The following is a 25,245-nucleotide window of genomic DNA, read 5'->3' as shown; positions in this document are numbered from 1 at the left end:
CAGAACCAAGTTAACTAATGTTTATGCTTGTTATTATTTTAATAAATGTGTGTGAAAATTAATCAAGTTCTGTTTAAAGTTGGTCACCATCAGTCTGCTACTCTAAGCGTGCAAGTGGCATTTCTATCGTCTGACCTAACGGCAGAAGATAAACACGCCACGATAAGACCACGAGACATATTGCTGACACTCGCCTACTTCGTTAGAGCGACAAGTCAAATAATCTGATGCTGTGTGTACCGAAGGTCCTACAGTACTTCAGAGGTGGTGGTCCACATTTCTGTACACCCCGGTACCTCTGATACCCAGTAGCACGTCCTCATGCATTGATGCGTGTCTGTATTTGTTATGGCATACTATCCACAAGTTCATCAAGGCACTGTTGGTCTAAATTGTCCCAATCCTCAGCGGCGATTCGCCGTAGATCCCTCACAATGGTTGGTGGGTCATGTAGTCCATAAACACCCCTTTTCAATCTATCCCAGGCATGTCTGGAGAACATGCTGGCCACTCTAGTCGAGTGATGTGATCCTGAAGGAAGTCATTAGCAAGATGTGCACTGTGGGAACAAGAATTGTCCTCCATGAAGACGAATTCCTCACCAATACGCTGCCGATGTGATTCCACTATCGGTCGGAGGATGCCATTCACATATCGTACAGCCTCTAAGGCGCCTTCCGTGACCACCAGCGGCGTACTTCTGCCCTACATAATGCCACCCCAAAACAGCAGGAAACCTTTGCCTCGCTGCAATAGGTGGACAGTGTGTCTAAGGCGTTTAGTCTGGCCGGGTTACCTCCAAAAACGTCTCCGACCATAGTCTGGTTGAAGGCATATGCTGCACTTATCGGTGAAGAGAACTTCATGCCAATATTCAGCGGTCCATTCTGCATGTTGTTGGGCCCACCCGTACTGCGCTGCATGGTGTCGTGGTTGCAAAGATGGAGCTCCCCGTGGATGTCCGGAGTGAAGCTGCACATCATGCAGCCTACTGCGCACAGTTTGAGTCGTAACACGACGTCCTGTGGCTTCACGACAAGCATTATTCAACATGGTGGCGTTCCTGTCAGGGTTCCTCTGAGACATAATTCGTAGGCAGCGGTCATCCACTGCAGTAGTAGTCCTTGGCTGGCCTGAGCTAGGCATGTCATCGACAGTTCCTGTATCTATGTTTCTCCTCCGTGTCCGAACAACATCGCTTTGGTTCACTCCGAGACGCCTGGACACTTCTCTTGTTCAGAGCCCTTCCTGGCACAGAGTAACAATGTCGACGCGAACGAACCGCGGTATTGACTGTGTGGGCATCGTTAAACTACAGACAGCACGACCCGTATACCTTCATCCTGGTGGAATGGCTGGAACAGATTGGCTGTCGGACCCCCTCCGTCTAATAGGTGCAGCTCATTCATCATTGTTTACACCTTTCGGGGGGGGGGGGGGAGGTTTACTGACATCTCTGAACAGTTAAAGCGACTGTTATACGCCGGCCTGAGTGGCCGAGCGGTTCTAGGCGCTACAGTCTGGAAGCGCGCTACCGCTACGGTCGCAGGTTCGAATCCTGCCTCGGGCATGGATGTGTGTGCTGTCCTTAGGTTAGTTAGGTTTAAGTAGTTCTAAGTTCTAGGGGACTGACGACCTCAGATGTTAAGTCCCACAGTGCTCACAGCCATTTTGACTGTGATACAATATCCACAGTCAACGTCTATGTTCAGGAGTTCTGGGAACCGGGGTGATGCAAAACTTTTTTTGATTTGTGTAATAGGGAAATGGAAGAGGACGTAGATGAAAATGAAATGGGAGATATGATATTGCGTGAAGAGTTTGGCAGAGCACTGAAAGATCTAGGTCGAAACAAGGCTTCGGGAATAGACAACATTCCATTGGAACTACTGATAGCGTTGGGAGAGCCAGCCATGAGAAAAATCTACCGTCTGGTGAGCAAGATGTATGAGACAGGCGATATACCCTTATACTTCAAGAACAATATAAGAACTCCAAACCCAAAGAAAGCAGGTGCTGGCTGACAAGTGTGAAAATTGCCGAAGTATCAGTTTAATATGTCACGCCTGCATAATACCATCACGAATTGTGTTCAGACGAACGGAAAAACTGGTAGAAACCGACCTCGTGGAAGATCAGTTTGGACCATAGAAATGTTGGAACACGTAAGGCAATACTAACACTACAATTTATCTTAGAAGGTAGATTAAGGAAGGGAAAACCTACGTTTCTATCATTTGTAGACTTAGAAAAAGCTTTTGACGGTGTTGAGTGGAATACACTCTTTCAAACTCTGAAGGTGGCAGGGGTCAAATACAGGGAGCAAAAGCCTATGTACAATTTGTACAGAAACCAGATGGAAGTTATAAGAGGGGGGGGAGGGGGTCATGGAAGCAGTAATTGAGAAGGGAGTGTGGGTTCTAGCCTATCCTCGATGTTATTCAATGTTTATATTGAGCAAGTAGTAAAGGTAACAAAAGAAAATATAGGAGTAGAAATTGAAATCCATGGAGAAGAAATAAAAACTTTGAGGTTTGACGATGACATTGCAGTTCTGTCAGAGACAGCAAAGCACCTGGAAGAGCAGCTGAACGGAATGGACCGTGTCGTGAAAGGAGGATATAATATGAACATCAACAAAACTTAAACGAGGATAATGGAATGTAGTTGAATTAAATCGGGTGATGCTGAGGGAATTAGATTAGGAAATGAGACACTTAAAGTAGTAAAGGAGTTTTGCTATTTGGGGAGCAAAATAACTGATGATGGTTGAAGTAGAGAGGATATGAAATGTAGACTGGCAATGGCAAGGAAAGCGTTTCTGAAGAAGAGAAATTTGTTAACATCGAGTATAGATTTAAGTGTCAGGAAGTCGTTTGTGAAAGTATATGTATGGAGTGTAGCCATGTATGGAAGTGAAACATGGACGATAAACAGACAAGAAGAGAGTAGAAGCTTTCGAAATGTGGTCCTACAGAAGAATGCTGAAGATTAAATGGGTAGATCACATAACTAATGATAAGGTATTGAATAGAATTAGGGAGAAGAGGAGCTTGGGGTACAACTTGACTAGAAGAAGGGATCGGTTGGTAGGACATGTTCTGAGGCATCAAGGGATCACTAATTTAGGGTAGAATTTGTAGTGAGAGACCAAAAGATGAATACACTAAGCATAGTCAGATGGATTTAGGTTGCAGTAGGTACTGGGAGGTGAAGAAGCTTGCACAGGATAGAGTAGCATGGAGAGCTGCGTCAAACCAGTCTCTGGGCTGAAGACCACAACGACACTCTGCAAGTCTCGTTACGGTGAGTGGCCAGACCCGTATGCAGCATCCACACCAGGTATCTCTCACTTCCTATCACAGCCACAGTCTAAAACCGTACGATTACAATTAAACCGACGATGTTCCGAGCGGTGCAGTGCGGGTTGTATACATCACAGGACGCCGAAACATCGTAGGTTTGTTCATTGATCCGTTCGCTCACGAAGTAAGCAGAAAGGAAAGTACTTCCGCGCTCTGCCACCGTGCGAAAATATGGCGCTGTACGCAGTCAATGTGATGTAGATGCTGGAAAACCAAAGGAACGACTAAACGCATGATAAGGGTGATTCTGCCATGTTTATTAGGATATGATCAGAAGTTAGAACATGTGTTCAGTAAAGGGTGCGGCTTTTGAAGAAGGACAAACGAAACTTTTTTTAAAAAAGCAACTTCTTTAATACAAAATACAAATGAAAATGAAAATCCTTTTACACATAAGTAGTGGTATCTTTCAAGGGCAACATTAGTCGATGTAAGCCCCTTCAGCAGGAATGATCACCTCCAATCTTTTCCTGAAACGCTGTCCACAGTCGCGAATGCTGCTTCGATAGCGGTGCGTAGAGATGTGACATTAGGGTGCCTCGTCTTATTGGTAACTCTTTCGACTACGCTCCAGACATAGTAGTCGATGGAGTTCAAATCTGGGCTATTTGGGGGCAGAACTGCTTTGAGCAGAACATGTCAACTTTATCCGAGAGCCAGTTTTGCGCTAAATGGCTTGTACGATCCGGTGAAGCATCCTGTTGAAAGACATATTGTCTCCCGGAGGACGAAGTTACGATCCACGGTTTCACAACATTCGCCAAAACTTGCAGATAAATTTCTTTTGTGACTGTCCCTTTTCCAAATACCGTGGCGGCATGACATCACCGTCACTGGACACTACACCTAGGTCGTGAACCGCAGACTTCTCCGACGCATTATACATGACTGCAATATCGTAAACATCTTCGTACTTGCATTTATTACACCTTTGATTTGGTTAATGTGTAGCGAGTTTCACCGTAGGAAGTCTTACGTGACTTCCAAAATTTTGAAAAACACAGCCCTCAGTCGCGAACACAATTAATTTGTGACCTAGGTTTCGGTGTCACAAGGGACACCTTCTTGGGACAAAATTAAAACTAGATGTTACAGCATAACGTACCAAAAAATACGAAAGCTGCGGTCATACCTGACAGCGTCAGATAGTCAGAAATAAAATAAAATGCAACAGAGGTGCAAGCCACTACGGGCTGCCATGTGTCCTCTTCTACAGTCAACGCAAAACTATCTGACCCTGAAAGGTACGACCGCAGCTTTCGTATTTTTTGGTACGTTATGCTGTAACATTTAGTTTTACTTTTGTCCCAAGAAGGTGTCCCTTGTGACACCGAAACCTAGGTCACAAATTAATTGTGTTCGCGACTGAGGGCTGTGTTTTTCAAAATATTGTATTATACAACAGTCGCTGATTGACAGCCATGTCAAAAAAAATCTTACGTATCTACCAAAGAAATTGGTATTTATAGAGAAACCAGACGATAATAGTCATCAGTAAACAGTTTAGTGTGCGCATGGCAAGCTTATTTGTCGTTGCTGTTGAGTATGTGAACTAGAGTTTTTTTACTCTAGCGTGTTGTATAGCTTTCAGTAGTTGCAGTTGTAATGCAAGGTAGGACTGTGATATTTAACCTCATATTGCGTTAGGTTTTTAGTTTTCTTTCGGAAAAGAGCATTTATCAGAAGCCATAAAATGAGAAGAGCGTATATAACTATTATCAGTAGACTGCCACTTGTTACTGCCTTGTGTTGCGTTAGCTGCTTGAAATTCAGTAGAAAAACAAAGACTAGCTTAATTAGAGTTTATATACATGCAAAGTTCATATGCCTATTGTAGTTATCGTTTAACACGTAATTTTGCTCTCCCCAAACGCGTGTATTATCGATACATTAAGACACACTACATGCAGTAGAGAGGAACACTTCAATAACTGCTTGTCATTCCTGATAACCTCAATATCCAGAAAAAACGAGATAGATATTTAAGAAATAGGACAGATACGTATAAAAATGTTACACATGAAACCATGGTGGTACCCGGCTGAAATACGAAATTCCGGCTGTATCAACAACAGTACACTGCACATACACTGGGCATGTTGAATGAGCCACAGAAATACTTTTAACTTATATTTCAATCTCAAAAAATATGATTTTCCAGCATGTGTTGTGTCTAGAATGAGATTTTCACTCTGCAGTGGAGTGTGCGCTGATATGAAACTTCCTGGCACATTAAAACTGATCAGCGCACACTCCGCAGCAGAGTGGAAATCTCACTCTGGAAACATCCCCCAGGCTGTGGCTAAGCAATGTCTCCGCAATATCCTTTCTTCCAGGAGTGATAGTTCTGCAAGCTTCGCAGGAGAGCTTCTGTAAAGTTTGGAAGATAGGAGACGAGGTACTGGCGGAAGTAAAGCTGTGAGTACCGGGCGTGAGTCGTGCTTCGGTAGCTCAGATGGTAGAGCACTTGCCCGCGAAAGTCGAAGGTCCCAAGTTCGAGTCTGGGTCCGGCACACAGTTTTAATCTGCCAGGAAGTTTCATATCAGCGCACACTCCGCTGCAGAGCGAAAATTCTGGAAACATGTGATTTTTTTTTCATTATAGTGCCTCTCAAATGTCATATAAATTAAATAATATGACCAGTGATGCAAAAAGAAATAGTAACTAACTTTGAGCGGGAATCGAACCGACGCTTCAGACAAGTTCTTCTTACAATGCTCGAACGCTAGCCACTTTTTTAAATCTCATTTTGTGCGTTATTGCTCGTTGCAATTGTGTGGGGCGCACGTGCCACGACATCCGTTCACTCAGTTTCTTATCACAGAGAGCGGCTGACCCTGCGACCGAACACGGTGAGCTCCCGTGCCGGTACGGCTTGACCACCAAAGTCTGACGTCCCTCACCTACCCAGAGGTACATCAGTTACGTAACAGGAGCGTAAAACTTCTCTTGCGATTTTTTGGAAATTGCCGCAGTAGTGCACCTTGCTACATGGACACTGTTGATCTAATGGCTTACCAAAAGTGTACAAAGTGTGGACAAGTAAATCTGTGATCCCAACGTCGTGGCCACCCCTTGCCAGTTGGACAGAGGCAACACATGAAACTTACTGTCAGATTAAAACTGTGTGCCGGACCGAGACTCGAACTCGGGACCTTTGCCTTTCACGGGCAAGTGCTCTACCAACTGAGCTACCCAAGCACGACTCACGCTACGCCCTCACAGCTTCACTTCTGCCAGTATGTCTCCTACCTTCACATATATTTGCAGGAAGTTTCAATTTATGTTTTCCATGTCTGCATGACAAATACCGTCCTGCAGTACGTGATGTCGAGAGCACATCCGACGAGTAATCGTACACTACTCTTGTGGTCTGCCACATTGTGGTTTCCTGTACGAGGTGCATTCAAGTTCTAAGGCCTCCGATTTTTTTTCTCCAGACTGGAAAGAGATAGAAACATGCGCATTGTTTTAAAATGAGGCCGCGTTCATTGTCAATACATCCCAGAGATGGCAGCACCGTACGGGAGATGGAATTTTACCGCCAGCGGCGAGAATGAGAACTGTTTTAAATACTTAAAATGGCGACGTTTTCCTTACTTGAACAGCGTGCAATCATTCGTTTTCTGAATTTGCGTGGTGTGAAACCAATTGAAATTCGTCGACAGTTGAAGGAGACATGTGGTGATGAAGTTATGGATGTGTCGAAAGTGCGTTCGTGGGTGCGACAGTTTAATGAAGGCAGAACATCGTGTGACAACAAACCGAAACAACCTCGGGCTCACACAAGCCGGTGTGATGACATGATCGAGAAAGTGGAGAGAATTGTTTTGGGGGATCGCCGAATGACTATTGAACAGTTCGCCTCCAGATTTCGCATTTCTGTGCGTTCTGTGCACAGAATCCTGCATGACGACCTGAAAATGCGAAAAGTGTCATCCAGGTGGGTGCCACGAATGCTGACGGACGACCACACGGCCGCCCGTGTGGCACGTTGCCGAGCAATGTTGACGCGCAACGACAGCACGAATGGGACTTTCTTTTCGTCGGTTGTGACAATGGATGAGACGTGGATGCCATTTTTCAATCCAGAAACACAGCGCCAGTTAGCTCAATGGAAGCACACGGATTCACCGCCACCAAAAAAATTTCGGGTAACCGCCAGTGTTGAAAAAATGATTGTGTCCATGTTCTGGGACAGCGAGGGCGTAATCCTTACCCATTGCGTTCCAAAGGGCACTACGGTAACAGGTGCATCCTACGAAAATGTTTTGAAGAACAAATTCCTTCCTGCACCGCATCAAAAACGTCCGGGAAGGGCTGCGCGTGTGCTGTTTCACCGAGACAACGCACCCGCACATCGAGCTAACGTTACGCAACATTTTCTTCCTGATTACAACTTTGAAGTGATTCCTCACGCTCCCTACTCACCTGACCTGGCTCCTAGCGACTTTTGGCTTTTTCCAACAATGAAAGACACTCTCCGTGGCCGCACATTCACCAGCCGTGCTGCTATTGCCTCAGCGATTTTCCAGTGGTCAAAACAGGCTCCTAAAGAAGCCTTCGCCGCTGCCATGGAATCATGGCGTCAGCGTTGTGAAAAATGTGTACGTCTGCAGGGCGATTACGTCGAGAAGTAATGCCAGTTTCATCGATTTCGAGTGCGTAGTTAATTAGAAAAAAAATCGGAGGCCTTAGAACTTGAACGTACCTCGTATTACTGAGTAACGTCATAATTATTTATCGAGGTCTGACGTGGGCTTTCCAGGTCTGCCCCTCGTCCTTGAAAGTTACAAATATTAAATAGTCAAATAACATATGAAATTCACTACAACTTCATGAAAATGCACATTTTGTTTCATTATATTATCTCTCAAACGTCATGTAAATAAAAAATGTGACCAGTCATGAAAAAAATATAGATAGGAAGTAACTGTCAGCGGGATTGAAACTACTGCCTCGTCCAGGACATTCTCGCATGGCGCGAATGCTTAACCACTTTTTTTCAAACTGTTGCATCCTTCAGCCTCCCGATTACCAGATGTACATCTGGCGATTCTCGGCTGACGCGCAGGGTCACACTCTATTAATAATTGTAGTACAGTTACAGTTACACTATCAGCAAGTACATCAAGCCCTTTCATCCATACATGTATGTTTTCATCATTACTAACTTTTCTACAGGAGCGTGTATACAATGTAAATGGCATATTACTGTAAATATAACCAGGTCTACTTTGAGTCTTCGGGTCGATTCCACAATGCCAGGTCTTGTAGGCGATGACATCTCGATCAGCGCATACCAGTCTACAAACATATTATTAGCCTAGAAAATAAACTTGGAGGAAATGGAATCGACCCGAAGACTCAAAGTAGACCTAGTTATGTTTACAATAATATGTCATTTACATTGTATACACGCTCCTGTAGAAAAGTTAGTAATGATGAATAAACTTGAAGGAAATGGAACAGCCCAAGCAGTTATTTTCTTCGTTACATTTGTCCGGTGCCGACGCCCCATGACAGCTGTTCAAGTTCTTCATTGATGCGTTCACTCAGTTATTTTTAATTACAGAGGGCAGCCCCCACCTCCCCGGCGCCCAAAGGGAGGGGTGTGGGCAAAGTGGGCACGGGTTGCAACCGGAGGCCTGACCACCATATCCCGTTCCCAGCCTCCAGGAACCAACGAAAGCATAGGGAATGTGGAGTACAGATAGAATAAACATCGTTTATTTATTTATTATACTTTTCGTTCTTTTTTGTTATTTTTATTTATTTAGTTATTTTTATCATTACAACCACCGACAGTATCAGGAAACTGCCGTTACGTGAGCAGGAGGACGTACTAAGGCGTTAGACTAAGAAGAACACTCCGATTACCAATGAATACATCGGTTGTAAGTGTGGAAGGGACGGGGATTGACAGGAATACCCCAGCTCTAGGGTGCGTTAAGGAACACTCAGCAGAGGAAATTGGAGGAAAATTGTCTGTATTTCGGATTGCGGACAACTACCAAAAGTCAGGGACACATTTCCCGTCGTCAGCAAACAAGTAGTGCGCTGCGTGTCCACACATCCACTCCACAGAGTTCCTCTTTGCTTTCGGGAAGTATCTCACGTCCAGAAACAGGAGCAGCTGAGCAGGTAGCTGATGAGCAGCCGTATGGTAAACGCCGAGTTACTGTGCCGGCGTCCACTAAACCACAGTTACCTGGTAGAGCTACCGCCTTCGCACAGATACATCAGACGCGTGAAACTACGCTCGCGATTTTCTCGAAATTGCCACTGTACTGCAACTTACTTCCTCTTCTAGTCATCTACTAAAGGTGTACAAAGCTGGAAGAAAATCCGTGACCCCAACATAGCGGCCGCCGTTCTGAAATATTCCATAACCTGACGTGACAAAATATGGCGGCTGGTGTTGGTTATTGCTCATTCCCACAGCGCTGTTGAGGCTGTGTTGATGAATCTACACTACTGGCCATTAGAACTGCTACACCAAGAAGAAATGCAGACGATAAACGGGTATTCATTGGACAAATACATTATACTAGAACTGAAACGTGATTACATCTTCACGCCATTTGGGTGCATAGATCCTGAGGAGCTTGGAAGGCGTGTACAGGTACAGCTGCCCATGCAGCTTCAACGCGATACCACGGTTCATCAAGAGTAGTGTGACTGGAGTATTGTGACGAGCCAGTTGCTCGACCACCATTGACCAGACGTTTCCAATTGGTGAGAGATCTGGAGAATGTGCTGGCAAGGGCAGCAGTCGGACATTTTCTGTATCCGCAAAGGCATGCTGTCGTGCATTATCCTGCTGAAATGTAGGGTTTCGCAGGGATCGAATGAAGAGTAGAGCCACGGGTCGTAACAGATCTGAAATGTAACGTCCACTGTTCAAAGTGCCGTCAATGCGAACAAGAGGTGACCGATACGCGTAACCAATGCCACCCCATACCATCACGCTGGGTGATACGCCAATATGGCGATGACGAATACACGCTTCCAATGTGCGTTCACCGTGATGTCGCCAAACACGGATGCGGCCATCATGATGCTGTAAACGGAACCTGGATTGATCTGAAAAAATGACTTTTTGCCATTCGTGCACCCAGGTTCGTCGTCGAGTACACCATCACAGGCGCTCCTGTCTGTGATGCAGCATCAAGGGTAACCGCAGCCACAGTCTCCGAGATGATAGTCCGTGCTGCTGCAAACGTTGTCGAACTGTTCGTGCAGATGGTTGTTGTCTTGCAAACGTCCCCATCTGTTGACTCAGGGATCGAGACGTGGCTGCACGATCCGTTACAGCCAAGCGGATAAGAGGCCTGTCATCTCGACTGCTAGTGATACGAGGCCGTTGGGATCCAGCACGGCGTTCCGTATTACCCTCCTGAACGCACCGATTCCATATTCTGCTAAGAGTCATTGGATCTCGACCAACGCGAGCACGAATGTCGCGATAAACCGCAATCGCGATAGGCTACAATGCGACCTTTATCAAAGTCGGAAACGTGATGGTACGCATTTCTCCTGCTAACACGAGGCATCACAACAACGTTTCACCAGGCAAAGCCGGTCAAGTGCTGTTTGTGCATGAGAAATCGGTTGGAAACTTTCCTCAGAGGTGGTTGTTGTGGGTACTGATTTCTCAGGTTCTATCCACCCAAAGTGCGTTAAAATGTAATCACACGACAGTTCTGATATAATATATTTGTCCAATGAATAGCCGTTTATCAACTGCATTTGTTCTTGGTGTAGCAATTTTAGTGTAGCAATTTTAATGGGCAACGGCCTTGCCACAGTGGCTGCACCGGTTCCCGTGAGATCACCGAACTTAAGCGCTGTCGGGCGTGGACGGCACTTGGATGGGTGACCATCCATGCCGCCATGCGCTGTTGCCATTTTTCGGGGTGCACTCGGCCTCATGATGGCAATTGAAAAGCTACTCGACCGAATAGTAGCGGTTTAGGTCAAGAATACCATCATACCGACCGGGAGAGCGGTGTGCTGACCCCACGCCCGTCCTATCCGCATCCTCGTCTGAGGATGACACGGCGGTCGGATGGTCCTGGTAGGCCACTCGTGGCCTGAAGACGGAGTAGCAATTTTAATGGCCAGTAGTGTACATCAGTTACGTAACAGACGAGTGGAACTTTCCACGAGATTTTCTCAGAATTGCCAGTGCAGTGCACCTTGTTCTAGTGGCGTACTAAAGGTGTACAAAGCTGGAAGTAAATCCGTGAGCCCAACGTCGTGGCCCGCCCTTCTGAAATATCTGATGTGCTTGACGTGACAAAATATGGCGGCCGGTGTTGGTTACTGCTCACTCCCAAAGCGCTGTTACCGCGTAGACAGCCTGTCTGCGTTGATGATACACCTCTTTGGTTCGTCCTCTAGGTGTCGTAGCCTGCACTGTTGTAGTACGAAAGGGACTAACTGCAGGAGATACGTTGAGTCCAGTAAGAGGAAACGTAGCCATATTAGACACTATCTGAGGCTGCGCTATTAGCAGGAGTGTCGACAGTGGGATGGAGACGAGCAGCGCCGCGCGGTAGGCGTACTCACTAGAGATGGGCAAAACTGTTCTTTTCAGAGATCGGATCAGAACTGTTCACTCCCTGAAATGAACTAGCTCTTTTTCATGACTCACCATTCATTCACAATAGAAAATAAATGGAAGGCACATTGCCCTTTAAACTTGGTTTATTCCAGTACTATACCTGTATTTCGATCTTATTTGATCCTATTTTGAAGTAACACAGATAACGAGTAAGAATTTTGTATTGTTTGTTGAAATTTCCACGATATGACAAAGTTTTTGATTATTGATTTATTTTGTACTATCGTGGTTTTTTGGGTCATCGGAAAATGTTGTAACTTGAGATTTACATTAACAATATATTTGGCTATAATGTATTAAAATTTCATTAACCTCGTACAAATACATCGCAAGCCATATATTTTTAAAGTGAACGTTTCCTTCCGAAGACGCCTAAAATCGCAATATCCGTACCAGAATAAGGAAAAAAAAATATAAATTTGACTGTAAGACTAAAGTGCTGCATATAGCCTTACGCAGAATAAAACAAGGAAAATATTGGTGTATCACATTTTGCAATACGTTTATCAGTTCACTCGTAATTAAAGCGTAAATTCGAGTGTCCATAATAAAAATCCTATAGTAAGAGGAGTCGTCAGGAACCTAATCTGATCAGTTTAAACAAATAAAAATAAAATAAAAACAAATGATGTATACATAACATAATAATGTAATATACATAGCGGTATTACTACGAAGAACAATATCCAGTAGAGACGAACTCCGATGCAGAAGTGCTGAGTCGAGCAGGTCGAGCCGCGAGCTGTATTACTGCGTGAGCTAAGACCGCAGAGACCAGAGTGACACCTGAGTTGCTTTGCTCAACGCTCTGGCTAGAGTCGAGAATGGTGGGGTGAGCGTCGAGCGGGCGAGTTCCAAGGGTGGGGGGAGCGGTGAACGGCCACCAGTCACCCGCTCTGAGACAAATCGTCTGTTCTCTTGCGAGCAGGTTGTTGCAAGTAGTTCTTATGTTCTCCGCTAGGAGGCTCTCTGTCCTGTTGCTCGCATCAACTGCCCAGAGGGCAGGACGTGCGACTGAAACGATCGCCGACAGAGTGCGATGCAAAGTTGAGCTGCGCCAGACACTGCACGTGGCAGACGACGCACAGAGACGGCACGGCATATGTGAAACACAAAATCCAATGGGGGCACTGCACAATGCAGGGAGCCAAGGTAGAAGCAGGGCAGAGGCCGGCGCCGGCTGTGTTGTGTGGCGTGCACTGTGCTCTGACCAGCAGAGGCGCCGCTGATATTCTCCTTCTCTCTCTCTCTCTCTCTCTCTCTCTCTCTGCCGTGGGAAACGTTTGGAGCTACCGTTCTTTTTTTCTGAATCACTGATTGTTCACTCCTTTGAAAGATTCAACTCTATGAATTAGTTCAGGAGCGGATCCCCCATCTCTAGTACTCACCCTCGTCCTGGTTGGAGCCGATGAGGATCTCGGTGTCGGTGAGGTCCTCGGCGTCGTCGATCATGTCGAGCGGGTGCTTGGGCAGGAAGACGCCGTCGATGGTGGGCGCGGACGGGAAGCCGAGGATGCCCCAGTAGGAGTTCCACTGCTGCACCGAGATGGTGCGCGCGTCCACGGCGCGCATGCACGCCATCGCCTGCAGCGGGGCCGTGTCGACGCGAGACGCGTTGCAGCCGCAGTCCTCCACCAGCTGGCGCGCCACCTGCCGGGGCACGGCGACCAGTCGCACAGCACAGCAAAACACCTGCCTCTAAAATAATGTGGTGGTAGGAACCGGCGTGATAGCGTGGGGAGACAAGGGGGAGCCAGAAGAGATACTAACATAGAGCGAAGGGGGGGGGGGAGGAGAAGATGGACAAAGACGTGGAGGAGGGGAGGCAGAAGATGGACAGATAGATGAGGGGAAAATGGACAGCGACAGGGAAGACGAGGAGATTGACCCGTTACTTGCAGATAAGAGCGCATTTTATTTCCAGATTTCCTATTTCACCATATGTGGAGAGGGAGAGGGGGAGCCGGAAGGGAAACAGACACAGAGTGGCCAGGGGGAAGGAGAACGTGGACACAGATGTGATGGGGGGAGGGTGGGGGGGGGGTAGGTGGACAGCTAGAGGTGGGAAGATGACAGCGAAAGGGAAGACGTTGAGATTGTAAGGTACCCCTTACTTGCACATAAAAGCGCTTTTTACTTTATTTCCAGGTTTGCCGCTTCACATACATGAAGTGACGGTATCAATACTGCACTACGTACGGAGTGAGGAGCGATTGGTAGGTTCCCACGCTGGCCGGCAGAGGCGGCTGGACGTCTGGCGCTTACAGAACCAGTGGGACGAGGTGAAGATGGAGAAATCTCTCATCACGTCAGCAAAGATATAAGTACATTTACTCCGGCGTGAATCAAGTAATTGATATTGTTAAATATTTATTAATAAAGGTTGCCTTTTGCCACTCAGACATTAGGAGGATTCCACAGGTCATAAACAGCAATTTTTCAGTAATTTTACAGTGCCAGGAAACGTTGATTTTAATAAATAAATGAATAACTTTGGCACAACCGAAGATGTACGATCTTATACGAACTACACCGCTTGTACGCTCAAGTTACAAACTGTGCGCCATAGTCGACAGTCGTCGATAGGATGCCTTTACATTTAGCCGTGCGGTAGACCGTGTTCTCGTACCGTTAATACTTAGCTCGTAATCAGTGTGAACTGTTACGGCGTTAAGTCAAGCGCCCGCACAAACAAAGTCAGCCTGGAGCGACGACCCCTCTCCAGGATGACAACACCTCCATGCGAAGAGAGCATCAGCTCCGCGACGCACTGGTCCCGCCTCAATCGAACAGCAGCCTCAAGACTAGCGACTTGCATAGAAGCATCAAAGCTCATTATTTCGCCTGAACCCTATAAGTATCAGATTTTCGAATTTATACTGAAGAACATTCCTTATTTAGCATGTCGCCCTTTGCTTGCGACACACCTGTGTAACACAAAGTTTTGTATTTGTTCGTTTCGTAATAAAATTCAGTGATACGATTTGTTTGAATGTTGTCTTGTGATCTGAGAAAGTAATATTCCTTGACACGCCATATTTGACGACTACGGAGGATCTAACATTTTACAGTGTTTCTTAAATAAACTCACCATAATGGCATCGGTGTAAAAAGCTTCCTCCCAACTTCATAACGTAAAACATAATCAGAGCATTCCACTTTCAGGATCTCTTTCTTTTTCTTTATTGTTCGTTGCATCTGTTCACCCGTTCAGGTTCATCATTGATCCATTCATTTACGTTTCTTGTTACACAAAGCACCTAACCCGCTGATCCAACGCACTGAGCTATTGTGCCGGTGTCCAATGTCTCCGTGAGGGGACATAAAATTTGGAGAGCATGTCCACATAACAGGTTGGAAGAACTCCTACCCGACGGCTCACTAAGTCAATTCAAAGACGGATTGACTTAATTATCGCAAAATATGAGTAGGAAACCGTGGTCTGTTATAACGTACGCCCCTTATACCACCGTGTACGGACTCGCCGGCTAAAGTAAGACATTTCTCGAGGTTTAGTACAAGTGGAGTGTTCTTGCAAAATGAATGGAGACAGGGGGAGGAGAAGGAGATGGACAGAGAGACTGGGAGAACGGTATGGTCAGAGAAAGAGAAGAGGAGGATAGAGGAGGGAGGGAGAGAGAGGGGGGGTCCAACTAAACAGCAATGATGTGAGCTGTGTCAGTTCAAACGTAAAAAGAGAAGCTATATAGCTCCGAACGTCATTTCATTTTTAAAGAGAATGAAATAATTTTCGGCAGAAGTCCAGCACTACCGCTCGCTTCGTAGGTGATCAGACGGGAAGCATACAATGCTCTCGCTCTCGCCTGGTATAGTATTCTAATTACAAACAAGATTGATGCAAATTACAAACAAGATTGATGCAAATTTCTAAGTCAAACTCAGGGTGATTTTTTTGAGCGAGCTGTGTGTCATGCGAAGGTTGAATACTGAAGCTCAAATGGTTCTTGAGCACTATGGGACTTAACATCTGAGGTCATCAGTACCCAAGGACATCACACACATCCATGCCCGAGGCAGGATTCGAACCTGCGACCGTAGCAGTCGCGCGGTTTCAGACTGAAGCGCCTAGAACCGCTCGTCCACACCGGCCAGCAATAGTGAAGCCACTGAAGGTATTAATTACAGTCAGTCGTCTGGTAATCTCTCACCTCCTTCCTTATTCGAATCCGAGAAATACGTCTCAGTCCTGTAACTGTCATCTGCTATGTTGACAACGAGTCGATAAGCGATAGAATCCGGGAAGCCACCCAGGCGACGCATTTTCTCCGCTTCTTTTATAACGTGTCATTCCATATCCCGCCAACGTTTGATAGTGACACGTGAATAAGCTGGGTGCGTTAGTTCCAGTACGTCTTGTTATTTTTGGGGCCAAATCCCTTATCTTGGCTCCGGATGACTTCTGTTGAGTTCATATCGTAATGGTGCAGTAGGAAAATGTAAAAATGCAGTATTTGTATGGTGTGCTCCATGCTGTGAAAATCATTGTTTCTACGACACGTATCTACATCTGTAGTATAACACAATGGACACAGTAAAAATAAAGACTACTTGGTTTTTCATTTTTGCCTTAAAAATTTAATTGTAATGTTTTCTTACTTTAACCAACTTTTACTGACAGTCTTCCATAAAATATCGATAACGGAGAATTTATATTTGAAATGAAAACAGAAATTTTGCGTGCAATATGTAATTACAACAAAAAGACGTGCATTATTCATAAAAAACGGTGATGAATTTTACAATTACGAGATGTACTTATTTAAAATGGAACAAGAAAAATAGTTGTTTTCAGTGAGACTTGAACCGTCGAACTGTGTACTGCAAGGAGTTGTCAGGCTACAACGCTACCGATTTTCTTTTTTATTATTGAAAGGAACCTTCCCGGTGCCCAAAGGTAGGGGTGGGGTCAAAGTGGGCAGGGGTTGCAATCCGAGGCCTAGCCACCATGTCCTGTTTCCACTTTCCAGGAACCAACGAAAGCATAGGGAATGTGGAGTACAGATTCAATGAACATAGTTTCTTTATTTATTATTCTTTTCGTTTTCTTTTGTTATTTTTATTTATTTAGTAATTTTTATCATTAATACCATCGAGAATGTCAGTAAACCGGAGCCACGCGAGGAGGAGGGGGCAACGAGACTTCAAACTTATTGAGACTATCAACGTGTTTCCTTTTTTCTTTTTTTTTCGACAGTACATTCCGATAACCACTGAACATATCGGTTGTAAGTGTGGAAGAGACGGGGATTAACTGTACATGACAGAAATACCCCAGCTCTAGGGTGCGTTAAGGAACACACTGCCGAGGAAATTGGAGAAAAATTGTTTGTATTTTCGTTTGGGGATAACTGCGCAGTGTCGTTCATTAAGGAACTTCCAAAAGTCAGGAACACATTTATCGCCATCAGCAAACAAGTAGTGAGGTGCGTGACCACAAATCCAGCTCACAGAGTTCGTCTTTGCTAGCGGGAAGTGTGCCGCGTCCGGAAACACGAGCAGCTGAGTAGGTATCTGATGGGGAGTCGTACGGGTAATTAGGGACAACATGTGTTCCACCAACAGCCAGACACCTCTCACCGAACTGCACATCACGCTGTGCTGGTCTGTGTCCATAATGTCACAGTCGGCCCAGAATGGAGTGTCTGCGAGGTGAATCCTGTACAGACGTGACCGGCATACTTGCTTCCCACTGACAGTGAGGTACCGTGCAGACTGGGCGTCAGTATCAAGATAAGAAGCACACACCGATAGCCAAACGGCACGCCAACCGACTTGGGAAAGCTTCCCATCAAGCACATTCGGTGACCTGTGCTGCTGAAGGAAACCATAGATCGCCTTCGTGGATGTAAATTGCGCCAGCAGTATCACAGTACGGACGTAGCTCGGTTCAAGGAAAAGGTGGCGGAAGTGAAAGAAAGGCGGCGGGACTTCTGAAAGCTGGATAGCTGCTGAGAGAGTGTGTGGTGCAAGGGCCTGCAGCAATAGGCTGGCGAGGCACGTAAAACGGCGTCACAACGTCATGTGAGAGCTAACAAAAACGGGTACCGCACTGCCAGGCCTAAAGGTACCGACCTACAGACCTAAACCGCCCCTTCACCGCAGGAGGGTGGGTGTCTCTTCAGAAGCAAGCGGTGGCAAACACAAGCACCCAATGCCGCTAGCATGCGCCGGGCCATGGACGGCAGAGTAGGAAGTGTCCGTGCCACGTGGGGGATACGTGACGCCAAACATACATTTACGTATAGTGTGCGTTGCAGAAGATCGAGTGGCCGTAAACAGAGCAACTGTCCGTCGCAGATCACTTGCGGAACAGAGTCCTGAGAATCGGAGAGTATCCGCTACACGCAAAGGAGCAGATCTGTCCGCAAGAAGTACCGCAACTATAGCCATGGTGCTCTATTTGCGGACGTTATTGCAGCTTCCTCAAGCTTCGCCGTACGTGGAAAAAAATATTGTTCAGTCAATTAAACGTTATATACAGGGTGTTACAAAAAGCTACGGCCAAACTTTCAGGAAACATTCCTCACACACAAATAAAGAAAAGATGTATGTGGACATGTGTCCGGAAACGGTTAATTTCCATGTTAGAGTTCATTTTAGTTTCGTCAGTATGTACTGTACTTCCTCGATTCACCGCCAGTTGGCCCAACTGAAGGAAAGTAATGTTGACTTCAGCGCTTGTGTTGACATGCGACTCATTACTCTACACTACTAGCATCGAGCACATCAGTACGTAGCATCAACAGGTTAGTGTTCATCACGAACGTGGTTTTGCAGTCAGTGCAATGTTTACATATGCGGAGTTGGCAGATGCCCATTTGATGTATGGATTAGCACGGGGCAATAGCCGTGGCGCGGTACGTTTGTACCGAGACAGATTTCCAGAACGAAGGTGTCCCGACAGGAAGACGTTCGAAGCAATTGATCGGCGTCTTAGGGAGCAGGGAACATTCCAGCCTCTGACTCGCGACTAGGGAAGACCTAGAACGACGAGGACACCTGCAATGGACGAGGCAATTCTTCGTGCAGTTGACGATAACCCTAATGTCAGCGTCAGAGAAGTTGCTGCTGTACAAGGTAACGTTGACCACGTCACTGTATGGAGAGTGCTACGGGAGAACCAGTTGTTTCCGAACCACGTACAGCGTGTGCAGGCACTATCAGCAGCTGATTGGCCTCCACGGGTACACTTCTGCGAATGGTTCATCCGACAATGTGTCAATCCTCATTTCAGTGCAAATGTTCTGTTTACGGATGAGGCTTCATTCCAACGTGATCAAATTGTAAATTTTCACAATCAACATGTCTGGACTGACGAGAATCCGCAGGCAGTTCTGCAATCACGTCATCAACACAGATTTTCTGTGAACGTTTGGGCAGGCATTGTTGGTGATGTCTCGATTGGGCCCCATGTTCTTCCACCTACGCTCAATGGAGCACGTTATCATGATTTCACACGGGATAGTCTACCTGTGCCGCTAGAACATGTGCCTTTACAAGTACGGCACAACATGGGTTCATGCACGATGGAGCTCCTGCACATTTCAGTCGAAGTGTTCGTACGCTTCTCGACAACAGATTCGGTGACCGACGGATTGGTAAAAGCGGACCAATTCTGTGGCCTCCACGCTCTCTTGACCTCAACGCCCTTGACTTTCATTTATGGGGGCATTTGAAAGCTCTTGTCTACGCAACCCCGGTACCAAATGTAGAGACTCTTCGTGCTCGAATTGTGGACGGCTGTGATACAATACGCCATTCTCCAGGGCTGCATCAGCGCATCAGGGATTCCATGCAACGGAGGGTGGATGCAGGTATCCTCGCTAACGGAGGACATTTTGAACATTTCCTGTGACAAAGTGTTTGAAGCCACGCTGGTGCGTTCTGTTGCTGTGTGTTTCCATTCCATGATTAATGTGATTTGAAGAGAAGTAATGAAATGAGCTGTAACATCTTATACAAGCCCTCGGATACCTTCAAAACCGGTTATCGCTGTATATTTATGACGAACATTAAAAACAGCCTAATTCTCGGCAGTTTTTAACCGTGTTCCAGACGCGTGTTTCACTACGGAACAGGAAGCAAGTTCAGCCATTTTCATATTGCGTACTAACAGCGCGAGAATCAGAGCACATCAGCGCGGAGGCTGTGACTGTTCACGATTTTTGGAATAAAAACTACGTAGGTAAAGCGTGATTGCGAAAAACTTTGACGGCTGCTAATACATCTGAATATCTTGAAGTTTCATTTTATGTAGCTCAGTAATAGTCTAGTACATAAGCAGTGTAAGTAAGCTGTTTAGGTTTTTATATTGGTAACGCGACGTAGCGCTCTGTATGAAAATCACTGGCTGTGCTGTGTGCAGTCTGTGGCTTGTTTGCATTGTTGGAATTTTTGCTATTTTAGTGTTGGGCAGCTGGATGTGAACAGCGCGTAGCGTTGCGCAGTTGGAGGTGAGCCGCCAGCAGTGGTGGATGTGGGGGGAGAGATGGCAGAATTTTGAGAGCGGATGATCTGGACGTGTGTCCGTCAGAGAGAGTAAATTTGTAAGAATGGATGTCATGAACTGATACATGTTTTATGACTTTTGAACACTATTAAGGTAAATACATTGTTTGTTCTCTATCAAAATCTTTCATTTCCTAACTATGCCTATCAGTAGTTAGTGCCTTCAGTAGTTTGAATCTTTTATTTAGCTGGCAGTATTGGCGCTCGCTGTACTGCAGTAGTTCGAGTAACGAAGATTTTTGTGAGGTAAGTGATTCGTGAAAGGTATAGGTTATTGTTAGTCAGGGCCATTCTGTTGTAGGGATTTTTGAAAGTCAGATTGCGTTGCGCTAAAAATATTCTGTGTCAGTTTATTGATGATCGGAATAAGTAAAGAGAGAAATGTCTGAGTACGTTCAGTTTTGCTCAACTGATTGAAAATCAAATAACGTAGGGAGTTTATCAGCACAGATTTTTCTGAGGGGACGCTTCAGTAGGACCTACTTCGACGAGCGTAACAACACCAGTGTACGTGTTCCACGGCTTCTGACCAATCATCGCGTTTGTTTGTTTACATCAGGTTTATTCTTATGAACGGAGTATAGTCTTGGTTGGAGCAAGACAGTAACTGAGGGGTGAGGAATGACACACGCACACACACAGACAGAGGAGAGACGCACCTCCTTGGCCTTGTCGGCGGTCATGTAGCTCCAGGGCGCGTTGAGCGTGCCGGACTGCAGGATGCCGCGCCGCACCAGCCCCCTGGTGACGGGCGACAGCAGGTGCAGCGACACGGCGCCGCCGCCCGCCGACTCGCCGAACAGCGTGATCAGCTCCGGGGAACCCCCGAACGCCTGCGCGTTGTCGCGCAGCCACCGGATCGCCAGCGCCTGCAACGCCACACCCCGTCACAGCCCCACTCCCTCCAAACTCCCATCCACTGCTTATTTAATCGTGTCAGAAGCATCGTACATAAAATCAGAGTAGGTAGCACATACATATCACGTATACAGGGTGAGTCACCTAACATTACCGCTGGATATATTTCGTAAACCACATCAAATACTGACGAACCGATTCCACAGACCGAACGTGAGGAGAGGGGCTAGTGTAATTGGTTAATACAAACCATACAAAAATGCACGGAAGTATGTTTTTTAACACAAACCTACGTTTTTTTAAATGGAACCCCGTTAGTTTTGTTAGCACATCGCAACATATAAACAAATACGTAATCAGTGCCGTTTGTTGCATTGTAAAATGTTAATTACATCGGGAGATATTGTAACCTAAAGTTGACGCTTGAAACCTCCGACGTTCACTTGCGTGTTCTAACAAACACGGGCATAAATTGGCCAGCCCGTTCTCCTGATGTTACACCTCTGGACTTCTTTCTGTGGGGTACGCTAAAGGAGAATGTGTACCGTGATGTGCCTACAACCCCAGAGGATATGAAACAACGTATTGTGGCAGCCTGCGGCGACATGACACCAGATGTACTGCGGCGTGTACGACATTCATTACGCCAGAGATTGCAATTGTGTGCAGCAAATGATGGCCATCACATAGAACATCTATTGGCCTGACATGTCGGGACACACTCTATTCCACTCCGTAATTGAAAACGGAAACCACGTGTGTACGTGTACCTCACCCCTCATGGTAATGTACATGTGCGTCAGTGAAAAAGACCATTAAAAAGGTGTTAGCACGTGGAAGTTATGTGCTGTTCCAGTCTCTTCTGTACCTAAGGTCCATCACCGTTCCCTTTGGATCCCTACGTAATTCGGTGCTCTCCGATACACGCGATCGAACAGCGGAGGAGTGGTACTCGAGCGTCAACTTTAGGTTACAATATCTCCGGATGTAATTAACATTTTACAATGCAACAAACGGCACTGATTACGTATTTGTCTATATGTTCAGATGTGCTAACAAAACTAACGGGGTTCCATTTAAAAAAACGTAGGTTTGTGTTAAAAAACATACTTCCGTGCATTTTTTTATGGTTTGTATTAATCAATTACACTAGCCCCTCTCCTCACGTTCGGTCTGTGGAACCGATTCGTCAGTATTTGATGTGGTTTACGAAATATATCCAGCGGTAATGTTAGGTGACTCGCCCTGTATAACAAATACAAAAAGAGTACAAAAGTATACAGACATATAAGCAGGGTCAAGTAGTTTTTTATTTTATGAAGTCTTGGACCAGAACCTGGCCACGTCCAGCGCTTCCGGGGTGGCATTCATCAGATCCTTCACGGTGCAGGTGCTTGGGCACAGCACACACTGTGCGTGACGTGGGTGGTGGTTTGAGTGTGTCCACAGTCACGGAACGCCGGGTCATTTGAGAGGCCTCATTTGCGCATATTCTCTTTGGATCGTGTGTCACCAGAGCGCAGATTTCCATGTCGTCCATCCTTCCATAGGGGGTTCTTCGTTTGGGTCTAACCATTCCCCGAGGGGCGCGTTTCCTCCTCGCCACATTGCCAGCCTCACTTGCTGCGGTGTCCCGACGATGTTTTCTGCTGTGTGCAGGAAGCTTTTTCTAGATTTTAGTCGCCGGCGGCCTGGCTGGTGTTTGTACAGCGGGTGGGCAGGTGAGGTCGACGCCTTTGCTTTTCCTTCCTGGCCGCTACTTTCCTCCTAATAACTGGTGGGGCCACGCCTGCCAGGCAGTACACTTTATAAGTCGGGGTTGGTCTCAGACAGCCTGTGACGATGCGGCAGGATTCATTAAGCGGTATGTCCACCTGCTTGGCGCGGCTAGAGTTGTACCACACAGGGCACGCGTACTCCGTTGCTGAATAGCACAAAGCGAGAGCTGTGGTTCTCACTATTCCAGGCTGTGCCCCCCATGCAGTGCCCGTTAGTTTGCGCACAACGTTGTTTCTCGCGGCTACTTTGTGTTTAGTGTTCATGCAGTGCTTTTTATAGGTGAGTGCTCCATCCGAGGTGACGCCTAACTATTTTGGTGTTTCGCAATGTTCCAGCGGCACTTCTTCCCAGTTAAGTTGTAGTCTTCTTGCAGATTGTCTGTTCTTTCGGTGGAAGGCGCAGGTTTGGGTTTTACCTGCGTTGGTTTGAGATGGTTCCCCTTATAGTAGGTGGCAAGCTGTTCGAGGGCTTCTGACTGGTTCTGTTCAACAGTTTCAAAGCTGTCTGCTTGAGCGGTAATGGCGCAATCATCTGCATATATGAAGCCTTCGGTGCCTTGGAGGAAGGGCTGGTGATTAGTCCACCGTGAAACTGAAACACAGACAGAGTTTTTTTACAAGTGGCTGCCACTAGTCCCCTCTGTGCCCATTTCACACGTTCCTTTTAGCACTCATCACAGGATCTCATTGTAGCAGAAACTGGCTAAACTCACAACCCCTATCCTCCTGTGCACCGCGTTTCAGACCATCTATCGGATATTGCACTCATAATTTAAGTATAATCGCAGAATCTGGTACCATACAACGTGGCACTACACAAAACTGGCACTAATAACATACCTGTAGGCACATAGGGAACACACACGACATAGATCTGTAAGTCCACGGTATTGGTGATAAGTTGAGAAAACCGTCCCGAAACACATGTGCTACAAAACGCCACTGTTCCCTGCGCATGTACCCCGACATCAATATGGGATATGATCACACGTACACAGGCCGCGCAACGGGTTGGCATACTCTGGATCAGGTGGTCGAGCAGCTGCTGGGGTATAGCCTCCCATTCTTGCACCAGCTCCTGAAGTGTCCTAGCGGTTTGAAGACGTGCAGCGAAACGTCGACCAAGAGCATCCCAGACGTACTCGATGGGGTTTAGGCCTGGAGTATAGGCAGGCCACTTCATTCGCCCGAAACCTTTCTAGGTACTCCTCCACGATGTTAGCTCGGTGGGGCCGTGCGTTATGATCCATCAGGAGTAAGGTGGGACCCACTGCAGCCCTGAAAACGCGGACATCCCGATATGTCTGACCTGTTACAGTTTCTCTGTCAAACACATGCAGGGGTGTACGTGCACCAATCATAACCCCACCCCACACCATCAAACTACGATCTCAATACAGGTCCCTTTCAAGGACATTAAGGGGTTGGTATGTGGTTCCTGGTTCACGCCAGATGAAAACCGGGCGAGAATCATTCAGACTATACCTGGAGTCGTCCGTGAACATAACCTGGGACCACTGTTCCAATGACCATGTACTGTGTTCTTCACACCAGGCTTTACGGCCTCTCCTGTGACCAGGGGTCAGTGGAATGCACCTCGCAGGTCTCTCGGCTAATAAACCATGTCTGTTCAGTCGCCTGTACTGTGTGTCTGGAGACAACTGTCCCAGTGGCTGCGGTAAGGTCCCGAGCAAGGCTACCTGCAGTTCTCTGTGGCCGTCTGCGGGCACTGATGGTGAGATATCGGTCTTCTTGTGGTGTTGTACACGGTGGACGTCCCGTACCGTAGCGCCTGGACACGTTTTCTGTCTGCTGGAATCGTTGCCATAATCTTGAAATCACACTTTGTAGCACACGGAGCGCCCGTGCTATGACCTGCTTTGTTTGACCAGCCTCCAGTCGCCCTAGTATTCTACCCCTCATAACGTCATCAATATGTGTTCTTTGCGCTATTTTCAACACGCAGTCACCACTAGCACGTCTGAAAAAGTCTGCACACTTAGTCGCTGAACCATAGTCTGACATGCACCAACGCACCTCTGCTTATGTGGGCTGCTGCCAGCGCCACCGTGCGACGACCGCAGG

General features: G+C 46.6%; 1 protein-coding gene and 1 non-coding gene across 2 annotated transcripts in view; both read right to left on the bottom strand.

Annotated features, from left to right (window-relative positions):
• The window catches only part of LOC126109828 (acetylcholinesterase-like), a 701,016-nt gene that overhangs the window by 587,515 nt on the left and 88,256 nt on the right, over window positions 1-25,245 (bottom strand). The window contains exons 5-6 of the mRNA XM_049914883.1: window positions 21,184-21,393; window positions 13,384-13,645 (exon numbers count right to left, since the gene is read on the bottom strand). Coding sequence (XP_049770840.1) covers window positions 13,384-13,645; window positions 21,184-21,393 — 472 coding nt within the window. The remainder of the gene's footprint in view (window positions 1-13,383; window positions 13,646-21,183; window positions 21,394-25,245) is intronic.
• On the bottom strand, window positions 6,494-6,568 carry Trnas-uga (transfer RNA serine (anticodon UGA)). The gene has a single exon. It is a non-coding gene; the product is annotated as a tRNA-Ser (tRNA).

Source organism: Schistocerca cancellata, chromosome 12, assembly GCF_023864275.1.
Source record: "Schistocerca cancellata isolate TAMUIC-IGC-003103 chromosome 12, iqSchCanc2.1, whole genome shotgun sequence".
NCBI lineage: Eukaryota > Metazoa > Arthropoda > Insecta > Orthoptera > Acrididae > Schistocerca > Schistocerca cancellata.
The sequence above is the reverse complement of the archived record's forward strand: the minus strand, read 5'-3'. Positions and strand labels throughout refer to the sequence as shown.